General features: G+C 34.4%; 1 protein-coding gene across 1 annotated transcript in view; it reads left to right on the top strand.

Moving 5' to 3' along the window:
- LOC149216290 (uncharacterized) overlaps nucleotides 1-19,913 on the top strand; it is a 270,524-nt gene that overhangs the window by 246,376 nt on the left and 4,235 nt on the right. Inside the window, exon 3 of the mRNA XM_089392766.1 lies at nucleotides 19,732-19,809. Coding sequence (XP_089248892.1) covers nucleotides 19,732-19,809 — 78 coding nt within the window. The remainder of the gene's footprint in view (nucleotides 1-19,731; nucleotides 19,810-19,913) is intronic.

The following is a 19,913-nucleotide window of genomic DNA, read 5'->3' as shown; positions in this document are numbered from 1 at the left end:
TAATCTAAACTAAGAGTTAATCTATTTTTATATATACTCTGATATGCTAGAGTGGAGTATGGTGTGGCATGTGGGGTCCTCCTATAATGCTTATTATAATATGTCGGAATATTTTAAAAAGGCTATCACTTATGTATTTCAGAGTTTATGTGTGTTTATCATCATAAAGGGCCAATGTCATATGTATCCGAGTTTTGTTATGGGATAATTCTAAAAGAGTTCCTCTGATGTCAAGGCTCCAATATCTCTGATATAATAACCACTTGTTTGTGAATATGCATGATGGACTTAAGCTCCGATATAAGATTATGATATGTGTTTTTTCCAATAAAAGTGGGTGGAGAAGGGTTATGTGATAAGTGAGTCTCAAATAAACTAGAACCACTTTATCAAAAGACACATCTTCTTTATAAGCTAAAAGCCAATTTTTTGAAAAATATAGCCACTAATAAATAATAATGAAGATCTTGGTCCCAGGGGCTATGTTTTATTCATTAATCTAAGATGTTTAGAAAAACTTATTACAAAGTTTATAATCAAACTTAATCAAACTTAGGAAAAATATGTAAATAAAAAGAATATTATACTAGAAATAAAGTGATCACACTCAAAGCCTACATGAAATGCAAAAAGGGTCCCCGTGCCTATTATGATAAAATAAAATGGGGGTGTTTTGTTTTCATGAAAACAGGAGGGTGTGGTCACCAAATACAGTATGGCTCTGTTGGTATGAATGTCCCTGCTCTTCGCGTCCTTCTTGGATGCTCATGGACCATTTAAAAGTTTTAGAAATGAACGGGCATGACCTAAAAATTTTATGGCATCGAGATTCTCAGGTAAGTAAATGTAAATGAACATACAATACTAGCAGATGATAATAATTATGTATCTTTTATTTATGTTTATGATTCAAAGGTCGAACATTGTAGGCATCTTTGCAGTTGCGGGAGTTCTATTTTGATACTCTAATTTTAGAGTTTCCAAGGTCAATAGAGAAGTTGAAGCACCTGGAAAATATTGTCCTCAGGAAACATTATTTAAATCTTCCTCCAGAGCCTGTAGATCTATCAACATTACCTGACGAATTTTTTCATGTATGCTATTTGAAATATATAGAACTAGAAGGGTGCTTCGGGATTCTTCTAAAGGAATTTGGAAATTTAACAAATCTCCAACACATCGATCTCTCTGGTTGTGAAAGATTGGAGAAGCTTCTGGATTCCTTCACAGATTTAACAAATCTCCAAGACTGTCAGCTATCTCTTTTCAATAGTTTGAAGTGAAATCCAAAATCCTTTGGAGATTTAACAAATCTCCAACAAATCACCCTCACTAAGTGTCTAATTTTGGAGGGACTTCTAGATTCCTTTGGGAATCTGAAAAATATCCAACGAATCAGCCTCTGGATTTGCGACAGATTGAAGTGGCTTACAAATTCATTGGGGTGTTTAAAAAATCTCCAAGAAATCAATCTCAACTCCTGTGAAAGTTTTGAGGTACTTCCAGATTCCTATCGGAATCTGAAAAATCTTTGACGCATTGGATTCATTGGATGTAGAAGATTGAAGAAGCTTCCAGATTCTTTCACAGATTTAACAAATCTCCAATACCTTGAGTTGTTTGGCCCTGAGAGATGGAAGTGATTACCAAAAATTCGCGGGAGTTTAGAAAATATCTAATATGTTTATCTATCTAGGTTTAAGAGTTTGAAAAAACTTCCAAATTCCTTGGGTCATTTAATAAATCTCCAACGAATCACACTCAACGATTGTGAAAGTTTGGAGGCATTTCTATATTCTGTTGGGAGTCTGTTAAATCTCCAACAAATCAGTTGGTCGCACTGCAATAGATTGAAGAGGCTTCCAAATTACTTAGAGGAATTAACAAATCTCCAAACAATCACACTCAACAACTGCGAAATTTTGGAGGTTCTTCTAGATTTCATTGGGAGTTTGACAAATATCCTACTCATTGAACTCTTTGCCTTGAAAATATTAAACAAGCTTCCAAATTCCTTCACAGATTTAACAAATCTCCAACACCTCACGATGTTCAGCTCCCACATATTGAAGTGGCTTCCAAAATACTTGGGGAATTTAACAAATCTCTGACATATTGCTCTAGCTAGGTGGAAGAGTTTGAAAAAACTTTCGAATTCTTTGGGGATTTAACAAATCTCCAAGAAATCACCCTCGCCTACTGTGAAATTTTAGGGGTACTTCTAGATTCCTTTGGGAATTTAGAGAATCTTCAAAGCGTCTACCTGGGAGATTCCAACTTAAACACACTTCCAAAATCCTTTCAAAATTTATGAAATCTTCAGTCTATTTCTATGCAAGCTTGTAGAAGTTTGAAGATGCTTCCAAATATTTTGTTTCAGAATTTAACAAATCTCCAAAGAGTAAGCCTGTCCAGTTGTGAAATTTTGGAAAAGATTCCACATTCCTTGGGAAATTTGACGAAACTCTTATCCATTGATTTGGATAACTGCAAAACTTTGAAGAAGCTTCTAAAATCATTTATAAAGTTAACAAACCTCTGAAGCCTTGATCTGTCTGGATGCAAAAATTTAAAGAAGCTTCCAAATTCATTAGGGAATCTATCACAGCTGAGATGTTTGTATTTGATTATTGTAGCACATGTTTTCCCACAACACTTGGAAGCATCACCACACTTCAATACTTAGACTTATCAGGATGTGTCCAAATGGAACTATTGGCCGCCTAAGTGGGACATCAAAAGTCCTTGCAGATGTTAAATCTTTTGGGTACAAACTTAAAAGAGTTGACCAATGAGAAAACAATATGCCTAAGCAATTTGAAATATCTTTTCTTAGGAAGTCTTATGTTGAAAGAGTTGTCACCTTCGCTTGGTTTCCTACCGAGTTTGAAGATATTGCTTCTCCATGGATGCCAGAAAATGAAATGCCTACCCCATTCAGTTGGAATGTTGACTCATTTGATTGACTTGGAGATATAAAAATGTGGAATACAGGACATACCAGGTCTCATGGAGATGAACAATTTGGAAACTTTAAGAGTACGTGGTTGTCCATTATAGGAAATTCCATTTAAGGAGTTGTCTTCCCCAAGGAGAAATAGAAAGCGAAGATAAAATGATAAAGGTCTGATTTGGCTCATGCAGTTAGAGTTGTACTATACAAAAGTATCAGAGGTATCCTTTCCTAAAGGTGTGTGCATAAAACTTCACACCCTCCACATCATGTGTTGTAATATTTTGGTAAAGGTTGGTTCATTGCGAGCAACTCTGAGGTATTTTATTTTGAGGGGTTGTGGTGCATTGAGGAAAATAGAAGGGATTTTTGAGTTAACAAAACCTTTTGAGGTAGACATGTGAGGGTATTATAATATAAAAATGGGGGAGCTCCCACATTTCGAAAATTCCATGTGTTTATTCTCTCCAGGTGACACTTACAACTGTCAGGACAAAGAGGAGGTAGAGAAAGAGATGGTAGCTTTCCAAGAGGGTGTTATACCGAAGTGTTTTGAGCACTTTGCTAGCGCGATGAAGTGGTCAACACTAAACACTTCGTAAGTCTTTGGTTTGTCATGGAGGGTAAATATGAATACATCATGAGGGTGTCAATCTTAGTGGTGTTATATTTATCAATTTTAAATAAAAAGCAATTAAAAAAAAACAAGTGCTACATAGTATCTCGTCCCTTTCCTTTTGTAAAAAAATAGTGAAACTATCTAATCATTATTGCCATATATTAAAAGAATTAACAACTATGATTTGTAAATGTAGTTATAAAATGTATCTTTAGGACAAGATTGGTTTCAATCTAGTTCAAAATCTTGAAAATTATCATTTAATATATATCTTAACTTAAAAAATTAAGAAATAGTACAATGTACTATTTATAAATAATTACTTGTAGTATATAGTTTGTTTTGGATGTGGAAAAAATATTAAATGATATTTGAAATATTAAATGTTATAACTATATTAAGTAAATATAAAATGATAAACATATTTAGTGATGATAAACATATAAATTTGAAAATATAAAGAAGTTAATTTTAAAATTTTCATCTATTATGGAGAATGCAAAATTAGCTTACGAAATTATTAGACATTTTTCATATTAATTATAATACATGTAAATGAAATATATATAATAGTACACTTTTTATGTTCAATTGTAATCGTGAATAATATTCATAGTTGTTCAAGTTACATGATAATAAGTTATTGGTTCATGCAATGTAAATACGTGGTCAATTCAAAACTCAATGCAACATATCTTGCCTCTGGTAGTTGGTATAATAAAGCTAGAAGTAAAACGCAATTAAAAATTTATAATAAATTCATTGCAGTGTAAAACTAATTTTGATAAGTTTATTATAATTTAATTAATTTTAAATATTATTGAAAACAAATTATAAAAATTGTGAGAATCATTCATTTCGTACAGTAAATATATGTTTCCATACCAATTCAGAATTTGACTAATAAAAATGATAAAGGTGTATATATTTTATTGTTATAAAATAAATTTTAAATGTCAATAGAATACATTTTAAATGCCAATAGAATAAATTTTAAATGTCAATAAAATATATTACAAAATATGTTTTTTTTTTTTTTTTTTTTTAAGTTATACTTTGTTAAATGGAAAAATATTTCCATTGGTTGAATTAATAAATATTCAACAAATACCTAATGCATAATATTTGCCTACAAGTAGGAATAATAAGACCATCAATAGTAAACCAGGCACTAAACCTTTATGCATAAGAATAATAAAAGGTTAACTAACACACTAAACACAAGTATTTAGTGAGTACAATAAAAGTGCAAATGTCTTTTTGGCCAACACACCAAAGCCAAGTATTTAGCTAGTACACCAAAAGTCAAATTTTCTTCTTTGTTTTGTTTGAAACTTCAATCGAAAATAGACTACATTATTCGATCTACTAATTGAGAGGGAATCATCAAAAGGAACCACATGACACCTTTAAGAAAACATGGTTATTATTGTCGGTTGTGGGCTCGAGACCATATGTCGCTTACCTCTTGTTTCTCGTATGGAGTTGGAAACCACACAACCATAGTGGATAAAGTTCCTAATATACTTGGCATGGTACAAATTTAAAAGGATATATGTTTTCCCTTCCCAATCTTTGGCTTTGTATACATGCATGGATATTTTAGGGCCTTTTAAAGGTGCGGGTGTTACAGGGGCAACGTTCCCAAGCCCATCCAAAGTAGCGTTCTTGGGGCCCAACCAAGCTTAGTCACAAAGCAGTTAGAAGTTTCGTTTCCAACTGAAGGAACAGGTCAAACCCACATTTCCCTCATTTTCATATTATTTTCTGTGTTTTTTGGTCTTCATTTCAAAGCATCAAACTATAGCTCTCTAAAATTGGACCTATTAAACCTTTGTTAGCAAGAAAATTTTAAAGTCAAAAGTATTTAATATGGAGACTGGGAGGTCCAGTGCAAAAAAGCACTTGTTTTGGTGGAAAATAAGCATCCAGGAATCTCAAAGGTAGGGAAAGTATCAAATAGTTGGGAAACAGTAAATGGATTTCAAATGCAAATTTCGGGTTTGATTTTATGGGGTATCTCGGAGGAGGGTTGGTGCACACCCTAGAACCACACTTTCTGAATCTTAGGAGGAGATAGGGAGCCCTACTCCAACACTCTTATTAAGAGTGTAAGTGGGAGTTGGAGTCCCCTTTTGTCTCTAAGACATGTAGAGACATATGCAGAATCTAGAGCAACACTCCAAGCTCCTACAATAGTAGCATCTCTAACCAATACAATATATCATCCTCAAACCAACATCACATGTGGAATCCATCTCCATATCACCTCTACTAGGTCTATTCATAGGTATGTTGACATCAATTCCAAATAATAAGACTATCGAGCCAAACATCCATCACCAAGCACTCATCACACATCACACATGCATATGATCAACGACATCTCCAACTTGTTGACATCAATGCCAATGCCAGAATGCCTACAAACTCCCCCTTTGACATTGATGTCAACCTCCATCCACTAAGTAAGGGGCTGACCTCTACAATCCAAAATATCTCCCACTTTGACATCAATGGAAAAGGGCTATACAAACACTGAAGATAATGTCAATAATGTGCCATATTAGAGAAGGACTCCCACTGTCAAACACAATATCATGTTGATGCAAGGCTAATGTAGACCAAGAAGCTCAGCTGGAAATCATGTCTCTGCCAATGCCATGCCATCTCTAAAACTAAACATGCTCCCCCTAAGCATGTAATGTAGCTACAATCATACACTCTGACTACTACAATACATTTCCTTTCTAAGTGCAAGATACTACTCCTCATGGCCATGACTCCAACTAACTTTGAGCAATGATATGCAATGACGTACAACACATGCAATGTTTCATGGATAAAATAAATAGTTGTGACAAGTACATATGACTGACATATGAGTCCTCTATAAACTCTTTTATCACCAATCAAGACTTTTATGGACCCAAGTTTACATCATTCTCTCAATGTAATGAGGCTACATCAAAGATATGCAAATTAATACATGAATTGGACTCCCATTGGCCCATACATGGCTAATGACAAAATATGCTAAACACCATGGGTCTCTCCATGAAAAATACACTCGAAACATGACATAAGGATAGTACATGGCTTTTACATCTGCACACAATGGCGCTCTCATTAATACATGCCCAAAACATAAAATAACATGAGCACATGGCATCGATGAGTATCAACATATACTCCATATGGAAGCAACAATGAACTACAATACATGGCATCCACGAGCTATGACATGAGCTCTCCAAATGTAGCAGCAAAAATAAGAAGTACTAACAACATCAGATACTAGTACATGACCACTCAACACCTTGGACACCACCATCCCATCAATGAATATCCTGCAGCATAATCATGATAACCACTAGCAATCACCATGGTCCAAATGTGCATCAACAAACAATATCAACCGATAGCATCAATATAACAATAGTAGCAACAACAAGTACATATCCTCATCATGAGCAACAATAATCTCTTCATACATAAACAACCATATGAATCAACATCACTCAACCAAATTAATGTCCAACACATGATAATCAATATCATATTCAACCATCTAAAATATATCAATAGCATGCATGATTCATCTAGAAGTGAAAACAAAAGCAATGAAGTACATAAACTCTAGATGATCCAACTAGAAAAATGTGACAACAGTAATAAAAATCATCTTGCATAAAACAATGTCAACATTTTGCAAATCCACTAGGAAGCACATATGCTCCCCCTAAATGTGTGATCCTCCATCACACCTTGACCATATGCATAATACAACCATGTGGCTATCAAATCTCCAGTAACCATCATGAAACTTCTCCAAAAACCATCAGTAACAATATAACTGAAAAAATAATCAATGAATGTTGCAACAAGGCTAATATACATATATTTTCCACTCATATACAATAAATACATTAGCTACGAAAATAACGAGTGAAAAATAAATAAGCATAAGGAATGAAGCCTTGAGAAACTAGCTCCCCTTGAACATGATGTACCTCATATGAAGTATCTGCCTGAGTTGAAAGTGCATGAAGGAACTAAATCATGCTGCCAACACTCCCCCTGAGACCATGCAAGTCTCATGCATAGTACTGCAGTCAAGTAAATCTAACATGCAAGAGTGGACTGTAGTAAGGAATGATCTCATCTATTCTGAATTTGATGAGGAAGAGTACTCTCTTGGTCTCTTCTTACTTTTCACTCTTCCCTTCAACACATATACATTATCTGGTGTCTTGAATCCTCTAGCAATCACTCTCTTTGATCCTTCCTTCTAGATGATGCAACCTTTGTAATTGAAGATCACTTCTTTTCCTCCATCAACCATTTGGATCACACTCAAGATATTATGATTTAGACCTTCAATGAGCCAAACATCTTCTACATTTGTCCTCTTCTCACCAAGATTGGATTTACAGCTTCCCAACACTCTAGCGGTTTCACTATCTTCAAAAACCACACAAGAATCATTGGTTTTATTGAGAAAACAAAGTTTTCTCCTATCTCTTGACATATGGTGTGAGCATCTGCTATCTATATACCACATTTCATCAACATCATGAAAAGAAAGTGCAATTCCACATCTTCCTAGTTGCTTCTCATTCCTCCATGTGTTCCTTGGTTGCACATTTTCCCTTAACTGCTACTTTTGAACAAATGGCCTCAAATATCTAGACATCTTACAATCCTTGGCCATGTGCCCAAAATTATGGCACACATAACACTCTATGTGACCAATATATGTAGCCAAAGGATCTAGTCTTTTGTTGCTCATACTAGACCTTCATCTTTTTACGTTAGATCTGCAATCAATGGCTTTATGCCCAAACATGTTACAAGAAAAAAAATGACCATTGAAATAATTTTTATACCTGAATGTAGGTCCTCCTTTTGGATGATTATACTACTGCATGGATGAGTGCATTCTCCTCCTACAATCAACCGCCACATGACAAAAATTGTGACAGTTGAAGCACTCAATCTCGTACATCAAGGGGGAAAATGAGTTTTGACTTCTCCTTTGAAAACTGCTACCTCCAACCTTAGGAGCAAATGGTCTTATATATGTTAAAGCTCCTTTTGGTTTTCTATATTGTTGTTGCTTGCATGGCTCATGGATCTCATGATTTTTTGTAGGCTTCTCTGATTCTACTTTGACATTATTTCCTGCATGCAAACTTGTCTCACCCTTGTGAAAGTTGTTGCCTATTTTTCCCATTGGTATAGTTCTCTTCCCTTTCTCCAATTGTTGGTTATTTTCTTCAAGCTCCTTTCTCAATTTTTCAATCACACCTTCAAGCGCTTCAACATAATCCTTTCTATCTTTTTTCTTGCTGTAATTGACTTCTTCTAATGTATTTTATTCTTCCAACTATTCTCTTAAGCTTGTAATTTCTTCCTTGAGATTTTCTTCCTTTTGATCACAACCCTGCAATTTCTTCTTATGATCCTTGCATACATTTGTTATCCTACCAATTTCACTAGAAAATTCTTCAATAACAACCATGGAAGATTCATATTGAGTGTTAAGAAGCATACAATTGTGATCATAATCTCTATCACTAAACAAATCTGAATCATTGTCATTACTGCTATCTGAAATATAACTCAAAAGTATATCATTATGGCTTATACCTTCAGATTTGTTGCCATTTTTCAAAACTGGTTCAAGAGGATCTTCTTTCTTCTTTTTTCTTCTTTTCTTAATCTCTCCATCATTGTTGTTGCTACTGGATCCATATAAGATATGCAATCTATCCCAAATTTCCTTTACATATTTTAAAACTCCAATTTTCTCTAAATCTTCATTATGGATATTTTCAAAAATAATTTGCCTTGCTTGAGCATTTTGCTTCCATAATTTAGATGCAGGAAAATCTTCATCATTTCCTTCACAAACCAATCTCCAAATGTTATAGCCACAAATCAATAATTTATTTTTCACATTTTCTTTCCATACTTTGAAATTTGCAGCAATAAGAACCAAATTCTTTGGAGAAATCATTTTGAAAAAAATATGTAAATTTCTATCAAAATCTCCAAGATCCACTCATCAGTGATCAAGCTGCACCTGAGAGCCCTGCTTTGATACCAATTGTTGGAAACTAGATCACTACTGGGTGGTGGGGCGAGGGGGGGCGGGGTTGGTGAATCAGTGGCGAGAGAACACATAAAATTTTTCTCCAATATATTAATATTATAACCATGAATGAACTGAAACACATAAACATAGATCAGAGAAACAAAAAAAAACATGAAACCATAAAAAGAAATCACACAAGGACACAAGTGCTTTTGGTGGAAAACCCTTCACTAGGAAAAAAATCAGTCTCTTGTTGCTACGCTGCTCAATTTTTTTATTAAAATAGCTAAACAAATTTTACATGGATTAGCCACACCCATAGATGGAATACTTGACTTATTTCACAGTATGTTGTTTGGAAGACTTGACTTATTTCACAATATGTTGGTCCTTTTAAACATGAACTTGTTTCTCTCTCAGATCTATGGACTACCATCCGCTGAAGGCCACCCCAATCAATGATCCTCGCCCAACTTCCATTGGACTATCCAAATCATGTTGGATGGATACACCTCTTCCCTCTACTGAATCCACCAAGTCACTGTATCAACACCTCCAGGACCTGTATCAACATCTCTGACTCCTATAGCAGCATATCCAACTCATGTAGTAGCAACATCATGTCATACAATTGCCTCCAACACTGATAGAGGCACCTCCAATACAAACAACCTCATCTTATCAGATGTAGCAACAATCTAAAGTCTCCAAGACATGTATAAACATATGAAACATCTAGAGTAGCACTCCAACCTCTTGCAGCAGCAACATCTCCAACCAACACAACATATCATCCTCAAACCAACATCACATGTGGAATCCATCTCCAAATCAACTCCACTAGGTCTAGTCATAGGTATGTTGACATCAATGCAAACTAACAAGACCATCAAGCCAAACATCCATCACCAAGCACTCATCACACATCACACATGTATATGACCAGTATTATCTCCAACCTATTGACATCAATGCCGACAATACAATGCCAACAAAATTTCCTTCATACAAATATCTTGGATTTGATACTCATTATAAGTTCAATTAGAATATAATGTGGAAAAAGGGATAATAGAGGGTGGAAAGCTCATTATGGGCATGAAAACAAGTGTAATTTAGCAAACCTTCTATTGTGTGCTAAGAAAAACTCCTATTTGATACTTTTGTCACTCCTATTATCTTATACAGATGTGAATTCTAGGGATGCGGTATTTATAGTGAATCTTGGAGAAGGAAAGAGAAAATCCAAAGAATTTTATAGCTTATAATCTTAATATTAAAAGCAATAAACCCTATCCTATTCTCCTCATAAAAGTGAGACCCTCCCCCAGTGAGTGCATGGTCATGGTTAGGTATTTAATCTACAAGAACAAGATAAACAACATGGATGACAAGAGGCTCCCCAAAATTGTGTCCATCTCCAACCATAACCACTAAGATCTTAAGTGAGGATGGCATCAAGACACCAATTCTTGGTTAAATCATTGGGGAATATAGAAATGCATCATCCCAACAGATACTAACCATCTAAAAAATATTATTACATTTAAAGATAAAGACAATTTGTAGTGCAATAAAGATTTAGAAAATAAAAGGAAGTGAAAATACTACAAGAAGGCGTCAACCCTAATGTAGAAGATCAAAAGTATCTTTGAGTTCTAACTAGCACAATGGAGAAAATCAACATTATTAAAATACAAACCAACTCCCATGAGCTACATAGTGAAACTAGGCATTGGACATTACCAAAACATTATGGAATGCAATAATTTATAATCTTTGTGACACTAAGAGGGTTGAATAAGAAAGCCACATTCTACTACAGTGCCCTACATACACCCAAACTAGAACTCAATTTTGAAATATTTGTTACAATACTGAACATCTTAGCCTCCTAATTCATCAAAACTATGATAATCTTAGAACACTTGTCTTACTACTTTTTGAGCATGGAAATAAATACTCTAAAGGAGTAAGTAATATTTAGCTTTTTTAAGGTATGATAAATCAATTATGATTTGAATGGACATAAATCATCATGATTAAAATTATCTTTTGTAAAATATTTTTTTATTAATAAAATTTAACTTAAAATTAATAATTATGACGATGATGATGATTATTGTCCACTGAGACCAAATTGGTCTATTAGACCTTAAGAAAGTAAGGGATTACTTGAAACTTTTTAGAATTTTATTTATGTTCTTGAAAAAATTAAGAGAAGTGTTCCAATATCACCATAGTTTCATTGAGTTAAACGGTTAGGAAGGTTGGTCACGTGACACATATTTTTTTTGGTAAGCTTGGTAGGACTCTCCGATTTTCATGTTTACATGTCCATTATTCACCTCTCTACAGGGGGAGGGTAGCACAATATTTGAACCCAAGACTTCTGGTTCAGTGAGACTTCATTTCCACAACCACTACCACCTGAGCTACCCTAGACGGACCATGTGACACATATTTTGAAATTGGAATCTAATCTTAATATATGAAAGACATTCTAGGAGAAAGTGTTTTTTATCTTCCGCCCTGCCAGTGTCATAAAGGTAACAAACCCTTTCATCCGAATGATTTCCAAGAATTGACCAATGCCTAGTTTTATTATGGAGTTCATTAGAATAAGTTCTTATTTTAACAAGATTAATTTTATTTTTTACACTCTTTAGAACAAAGATATACTTTTGATTCTCTAAAGTCAGGCTGATAACCTCCTTATAATATCGTAATTTTCTTTCTCCCTCCAATTTTTTATTGCACCATTTTCTACTTAAAGTTTGATGTGATACTATTTTTAATTCTATCCTTACTTTGCAAAATGATCCCTTCCTTTATTATCTAAGGGTTGAGCCAAGACTCAAACCGTCACACCACCCCCTCTTGATTCAAAGGATGGTATTAGCCAGACTTTAAAGCATGTTTAAGAAGTCTCTTGCCTTCCATGTTATTTAACTTGTTCTTTTACATTGTGTACTTGTCATAGTTGTGCTCTCAATTTGGGAAATGATTGCTTATATGTGGAGGATAGGATTGTAACATCCCTCAATATACTTCGTACAAAATACATAGAGTTAGAAAATTTTACCAGTTTTACTAGCATGTAATTTTCCCAATGACTTATCCCATAATACTTAACTAATAATCAAATGATATAGTCATGATCCTTAAGGAAATTAACCTTAGAAAAGGAATAGTAAATCACATAAATTAATAACCATTAATACAACTTGTTAACATAATGCTTTCTACTGCAACTTTGCATCATTGACATTGTTCATTTAATTAGGCTTGTTAATAACACATTGAATGATATAAGTTTCAACATCATGCAAGGTAGCAATATCATCAAGTTAAACAAACACATAAATGGACACCGATATACCCTCAAAACCCCGAAGGGAAAAACCAACAAACATTTATTTTATTAAACATTTCATGAGGGAGTTCACCCCTCACTCGATGGCAACAATGGATTCTTTTTTCAACTATTTTTCACGTCACTGAGTGGCCGCTACATCCACTCGAAGGGATATACCCACCGGCTTATCTAGTCGGGCCTAACCCCAAGGGGGGCAAGGAGATTTGACCCTGTGACCTCCCAATTGGCAAGGTACTTAGCAACGTGAACTCGACCAATTGAGCTATCTCTTAGGGCTTCAACAAGGGATTCTATCCCTTGTCCATTGTTGATTTTTTATAAAAGGAGCATAATATTTAATTCAAGCATTATTAACTAGAAGCAATTACATTAAACAAGATGTCATGTTTCTCAACCACATTACTTAACAGTTCTTCGTGTACAATGTCTTCATGGCATGGTTGTTTCATGCTGTAAGTTACCTCTTATAAACTACATTGATGATCTTTCACTCTACATGTAGCATTAGTTATGTATAATGGCCTCATTATTTTCCATAGTATTAGTTAAAATCTATCTTTCGATTGTTGGAAACATTTTTTTGTGAAGGTCATGATTCTTTTCTACAACACTATCATCAATAAACCCTAACATCATGAATATCAAAACCCAAAAAATTATGACCTTTTTGATCACATATTCAATCTTTACTGGTTCACATTTCTATGTCAGAATCATTAATAATCTTCTATGTAGTATACCTCTTTTCAAAAAAACACTTTCTTGCACATGTAAAAGTAAAAGTCATTTCCATAACTAATCTCTTACTTTTACGTGCATAACCATAACTATTTAATACATACAATACCTTAAATATTATATGCAAAACTATATTTTTAATGCATTTAATCCAAATGAAAAGATATGGAAATATATTTGCTAAACCATGGCATTGTTTTCTGGTCATTCTTCTTGTTGCAAAACCATGTGTAATATTCTACTTTTTTCTTCTACTACAAAACCAATCTTATTATTACCATTGCAATAAAATACAAGTAATACTTTTATCTTTATTCCCAAAATATAATACAAGTGCAAACATTTATAAGTGTGTTTCTATTTTTCCCATATTTCACGTGTGTATAAATTATAAAAACATGCTTATTCATCCTCTATTTCACATGCATTAAATAAATCCTTAAAAATTATAAAAGCATGTCTTTTCATTCATAGTTAACATGCATACATACAATTATGAAAGCCTGATTATTTATGGTTGAAAATGCAAAGTCCCATGCATTAATAAGACCATATTTATATTATTTCTATGAATACAAAATTAGATGCATTAACCATTGCAAGTCATGACTATTTTAATATCACAAATGCATTGGCCATTGCTAGAGGTTAATGATTATTCAAATTATTGTTACATTAACTTATTGGAAATGTATTTACCATTGTGAAACCACACTTTCATATTTATAGATTTATAAAGTACTCTTTTGGCGACCATTTCTTTTGTTGAATTGTGTAAGGAATTCTATATTTTGTAGACTCTTAGTTGTTCTAATTGCATGTATAGTTTAATAATAGGAATCAAGTAATTGTTGTTTTCTCTTATTTGTTTTATTTTAATTAACTTCAATTTCATATAAGTCACCACCCAATTTACATATTTCCTTATTCATTGAAAACAAACAAACATAATCAATTTACTCTATTTCCATGCATTTTGCATAGAGATCACCTAGAATAAATTGGCCATATAGAATAATATACAGTTAATTTACTCTATTTCCATGCATTTTGCATATAGATCACCTAGAATAAATTGGCCATATAGAATAATATACAGTCAAGTACAATTTGTAAAAACGAACAAGGTTGATTCAGAGGGGATTTGCACTTGATAATGGTAGATTTGGAACCAAAAACATCAATCTCCTGATGAATTTGCTAACATAAAATCCATGATAGAGTGAGTTGGTAATGGAACGTAATCTTTGCTCGGGCTTATAGGCGCCTACTTTCATGTTAATGGTGACACAATTCTTGTTATTTGTTGGAACTGCATCGATGACATCTTGGACCATCCTGAAATCACTCATACTTGTCTTCTTATCTACGGGTGAAAGCATGAAGATGGGTTACACTTTTGGGCCAAATGTGGAGATGAAATTTCAAGTTTTTCCTCTTTTATCGAATTTCTCCTGTCAAAATTCATATAAGCATTGTGAATTTTGATTCAGAATAAAAATACAATATGTGGAGAATTATGTTGTTGTCCTAATGATATTTTTTGCAAAAAAAATTAGTGTCGTATAACTTCTCAATTTTCCATTAAATGCAATATATGCCCTTGCAAATTTTAGGAAAACTTAAGAGGTATGTGTGTATTCATGTAGCATAACTTAGTCTAAAATGTGTAATATATATATATATATATATATATATGAGCATGATGTACACAGAGACAACTAAGTTTTTCGTATTAATTTCTTTTTTTATGCAAAATTATATTTTTAACTATTTTTTGAAGTTGGCGAAGTAATATCTCAATTGCATTTTGGAGACACATGTGTTCACATAAGATTTTTTTCAACTCTTTAAATAAATTGAAAAACCAAGAGTACCCTTTTGAAGAGGACTCGTAAATGAAGATAGTAGTATTTTTTGAATTTTTTTTTGTTTCGTATATTTTATGTTATTGATTTTTTATTTAGCCCTAAAGTGTCCAAAAACAAATTCAAGTGTTATGTTTAAAAGAAATTAGATGCAAAATATCATATGAATTCCAAAGTGTCAAATTCATATGATATTGGATAGGGGATTCTTTCACGAATCCAACATGATCAACTCCTCCACTTAAGGACAAATTCGACCCTAAATCCAATAGGGTATGAAATGGGGTTGCAAAGAAATCTGGATAAAAGAGGTTGACACTGTAATTTTTAGGACTTCAAGAGCTCGATCAAGTGCTTTAAACACTTGACCATTCAAAACTCAAATTGCTTAATCAAGCATTAAAGTAACCCTCAATTGAGCAACATAGTGATTAACCAGCGGCTCGATTGAGCTATTAAAAATTCTAACCCACCAATGCCCTTACCAACTTTTATTAATGGTATTAATGGTAAACCAAATGACTTAGGGGCTCGATCAAGCCATTAACTCGAGTTCAAAAATGGCTCGATCGAGAGTTTGTTTAAACGCTCAATCAAACTATTTTTAAGCGCCTCAACAATTCGATCGAGCACATAAAAATTGCTCGATCAAGCGCTTAAAATTACTCAATCGAGCATCCATTTTTTAGCAAAATGCACCCTCATTTCACCAAAAACGGTAACCCAACTCCATGCTTTGACCCCTACTGTAATTGCATGTGCATTCTTAGGCTTTGCAAAAATCTCCCTTAGTTTTTGAGACCAATTGCTGAAGAATTCCGTAGAATTATTCTCCCAATTTTTGTGCCGTTAACATTTGCCAAAAATTAAGAGTTTCACGAATGAAGGGATCATCTAGGATTTCGTAGAACGAAGACTATTTATTGATGTTTGCATTGAATTCTAGCCCTGTAAATACCTGCAAAGCCCATTCTCAAGACTTTGGTAAAAGTATATGTTATTTATCCTCTCCTTGTAACAAATTGTTGGCCCCCTCTTGTATTTTGTGATATTAATGCATTTTTTGGTGATGGATCCAGTGGTTGCAAAAATGTTCCAAAACCTACAACTAATTCTTGGGCATGAACCATTTTAGAACATGTCTTTATATTAATCATTAATATTTCCTTCATGTTATGTTTAGTTTGGTTTTTGAGATATTACAAGGATGAAGTATATTCCTTTTAATTTTGGGAGTATAAGTTATAATTTTTTTTAGATTTGTTTTATCTTTTTCCATAACTCTTTATCGATAATATGGTCTCAATTTTACATCAATATAAAATAATGAAAATATCAAAAAATGATTTATTTATTTATTTTTATTCTTTTTCCAAATAAAAATTTATTTAATCTCAAACTCATAAAAACTTTCCAATCTCATTTTTTTTAAATACCATAATATTAATTAAATTTAAATTTGTAATAAATATTGATTTTAAACTTTTATATATATTATATTTTTCCAAATTATTATTTTCGTATACATTTTTATTTATTCATTATTATTCTTTTCTAAATCCATTTTTATAATGGCTTATTTTAAATACTTAAATTTATAAGACTAACCTATTAATCATGGGCAAAGATATAACGACCTCTATATATTTTTGGATTCAGAGATGTACAGGAAGTCACTATGTAATATTGATTGTTTTTTATTTATTTCAATTAATTTAAAATTATCTAAAATTATGATTTAATTTTATATTAAAAATAAAATAAAAAAATATTATTAATTATCATATTTTATTAAATCAATTAGCTTAAATGTTTTAAAAAATTCTAAACTGGTCTACGGTAATAAAGTGATAATTTTTTTCACTTTTCTTTTGGATGCCCCTCTGCTTCCGTCCTCCTCTACGGGACACGTGGCGTTCGGCACCGTACTGACGCGGAAAGTATGGGATGCTGGGGTCGACAAGGAAAAAATGAGACGACACTAGGTACATCACACGGTATTGGAGGGTATAGAAAACCAAGGAAAATTTAGACAATCTTCGTATTCGACCACAGGCGTGGCATTTGGCAAGTGTTGTGCAACGTCACATCACAAAAACGGGCGGGCCCCTAAACAACGCGGCATCACAAAACTGGCGGGCCCCTCCCGACACATCATAACACTGTTCAACGCGCAAATTAAGGACTTGTGGTTCCCAGGTCACGGTTTGTCCGAGAAGATCCAAAGCCACACCTACCATCTGAAAGAGTTTAGTGCTTCAAACTTCCCATCGCTCTGCTTGCCTGCCTGCGCATCATCTGCTTCATTGTTACTATTCCTTCCTTTCGATCTGCCTGCCCGCGCATCATCTGGTTGCTTATTATCACTACTTACCTCTATTCTTCTTCTTCTTCTTCCAATGGCACACAACACAACCGCCTCTACTTCTGCATCTAATTCATCCGCGCCCAGCTACTTCCATATATTTATAAATCACCGCGGCTGCGATGTCAAGAAAACCTTCGCCGCACATCTCTACCGGCGCCTTACTTCCCATGGATTGCGAGTGTTTCTTGACCGGCCAGAGTTAGAGGGTGGAAAAAGAATTATTTCTCAAATCGAGGAGGCTATCCAAGTGGCCTCTGTCAGAAAACTATGCAAATTCGAAATGGTGTCTGGATGAGCTTCGGCTGATGGTAGACTCAGAGAAGCGCGGGGCTACCATTCTACCTGTATTTTACAATATTAAACCTTCCGATCTCCGGTGGGCGGACGCAGCTCAACAAGGACCGTACGCTCAAGCCCTGCTCAAACATGAAGAAAAGGGGCGATACAAGCCCCGAAGAATTCAAGGTTGGAGAGAGGCTCTTTCTCAGGTTTCATATATCAGCGGCTTTGAGTTGGAGGCGTGTAATGGGTGAGTATCTTCGACACTCTTGCAATTCCTGTCTTTGTTTTTCTTTCATGGATTGATAGCCACATGACAAATTAGGCAGGTTACTGTTTGTAATTTTACCCTCTGAATATGCCATATTCAGGGACGAGGCTGATCTCTTGGATAAGGTCGTGCAAAGGGTATTGACAAAGGTTCCAAAACCAGCGCTACACGTGGCCAAATATGCAACTGGTTTGGGAGAAAAAATTGAAGATTTTGAAAAGACTGTATCATCCCAGCAGGAGCAGCAACCGGTGGAGTGTAAGGTAGTGGCGATTGCAGGTGTGGGTGGAGTTGGCAAAACGACGCTAGCCAAGGAATTCTTCAACTCTAAGAGATCAGGTTATGGCTGCTCCTCCTTTCTAGCTGATGTCAGAGAAAAAGCGTCTAGGGCGTCGCTACCTTCCCTGCAGTCTCAGCTCATTAAAGACTTGAAAGGTATAAGTAGGGAAATTGATAATTGGGAAGAAGGTATAGGAATACTTCAAACATGTCTCTCATCTTGTCAGGCTCTCATAGTAATAGACGATGTAGATGATGCCGATCAATTGGATGCATTTTTGCCAATTAAGGGCGTCCTTCATTCCAAGAGCTTGATTTTGGTCACGTCCCGTGACAAGCATGTCCTTCGAAGTGCAGGAATAGGAAAGTCATCAATTTATCACCTAAAGGGCCTCAATCGATCACATTCCCAAGAGCTTTTTTGCTCCTATGCCTTCTTTCAGCCACATCCACGACCAGGGTTTGAAAACCTTGTCGACAGGTTTGTAAAAAGCTGCGACGGTTTGCCTTTATCGCTAAAAGTTTTTGGTGCTCTTTTATGTGGGCAAGATCAGCCTTATTGGGAAGAAAAATTGAAGGAACTTCATAGATTGCCTGATAAGATCCTGGCAAGCCTCAAAATTAGTTATAATTCATTGAATCAAAAGGAACAGCAAATATTTTTAGATATTGCTTGTTTTGGCATAGGAGAAGAGAGGGATAAGTGGGTAACAATATGGGGCGGATTGGCGGGGCTTCAAACTCTAGAAGACAGATGTCTTGTAGAGGTAGAGGTAAAGGAGGAGACTCAGTACATCAGGTCATCGTATGTAGATGTAAAAGTGAAGAGGATGAGAATGCATGATCTGTGCGCGACATGGGAAGAAATATTGCTGAGGAAGTATCAATGCCCCGTCGTCTTTGGCGTTCGGTTGAGGAGGTCCATGATCTGTTCGAGGAGCAGTCATTATCATCTGTAAGTCATTAATCATCTAAGACTTCATACCCATGTCCGCAATTTTCATGTTCTTTTTATGCAAATAAATAAATAATAATTAGGCCAGGTACTATGTCTTAATA

This window comes from Pinus tabuliformis, chromosome 1_1, assembly GCF_031772625.1.
Source record: "Pinus tabuliformis cultivar Carrire ecotype Pingquan chromosome 1_1, CPIR1, whole genome shotgun sequence".
NCBI classification, from domain to species: Eukaryota; Viridiplantae; Streptophyta; class Pinopsida; order Pinales; family Pinaceae; genus Pinus; species Pinus tabuliformis.
Note: the sequence above shows the minus strand (reverse complement) of the source record. Positions and strands in the feature narration are given on the sequence as shown.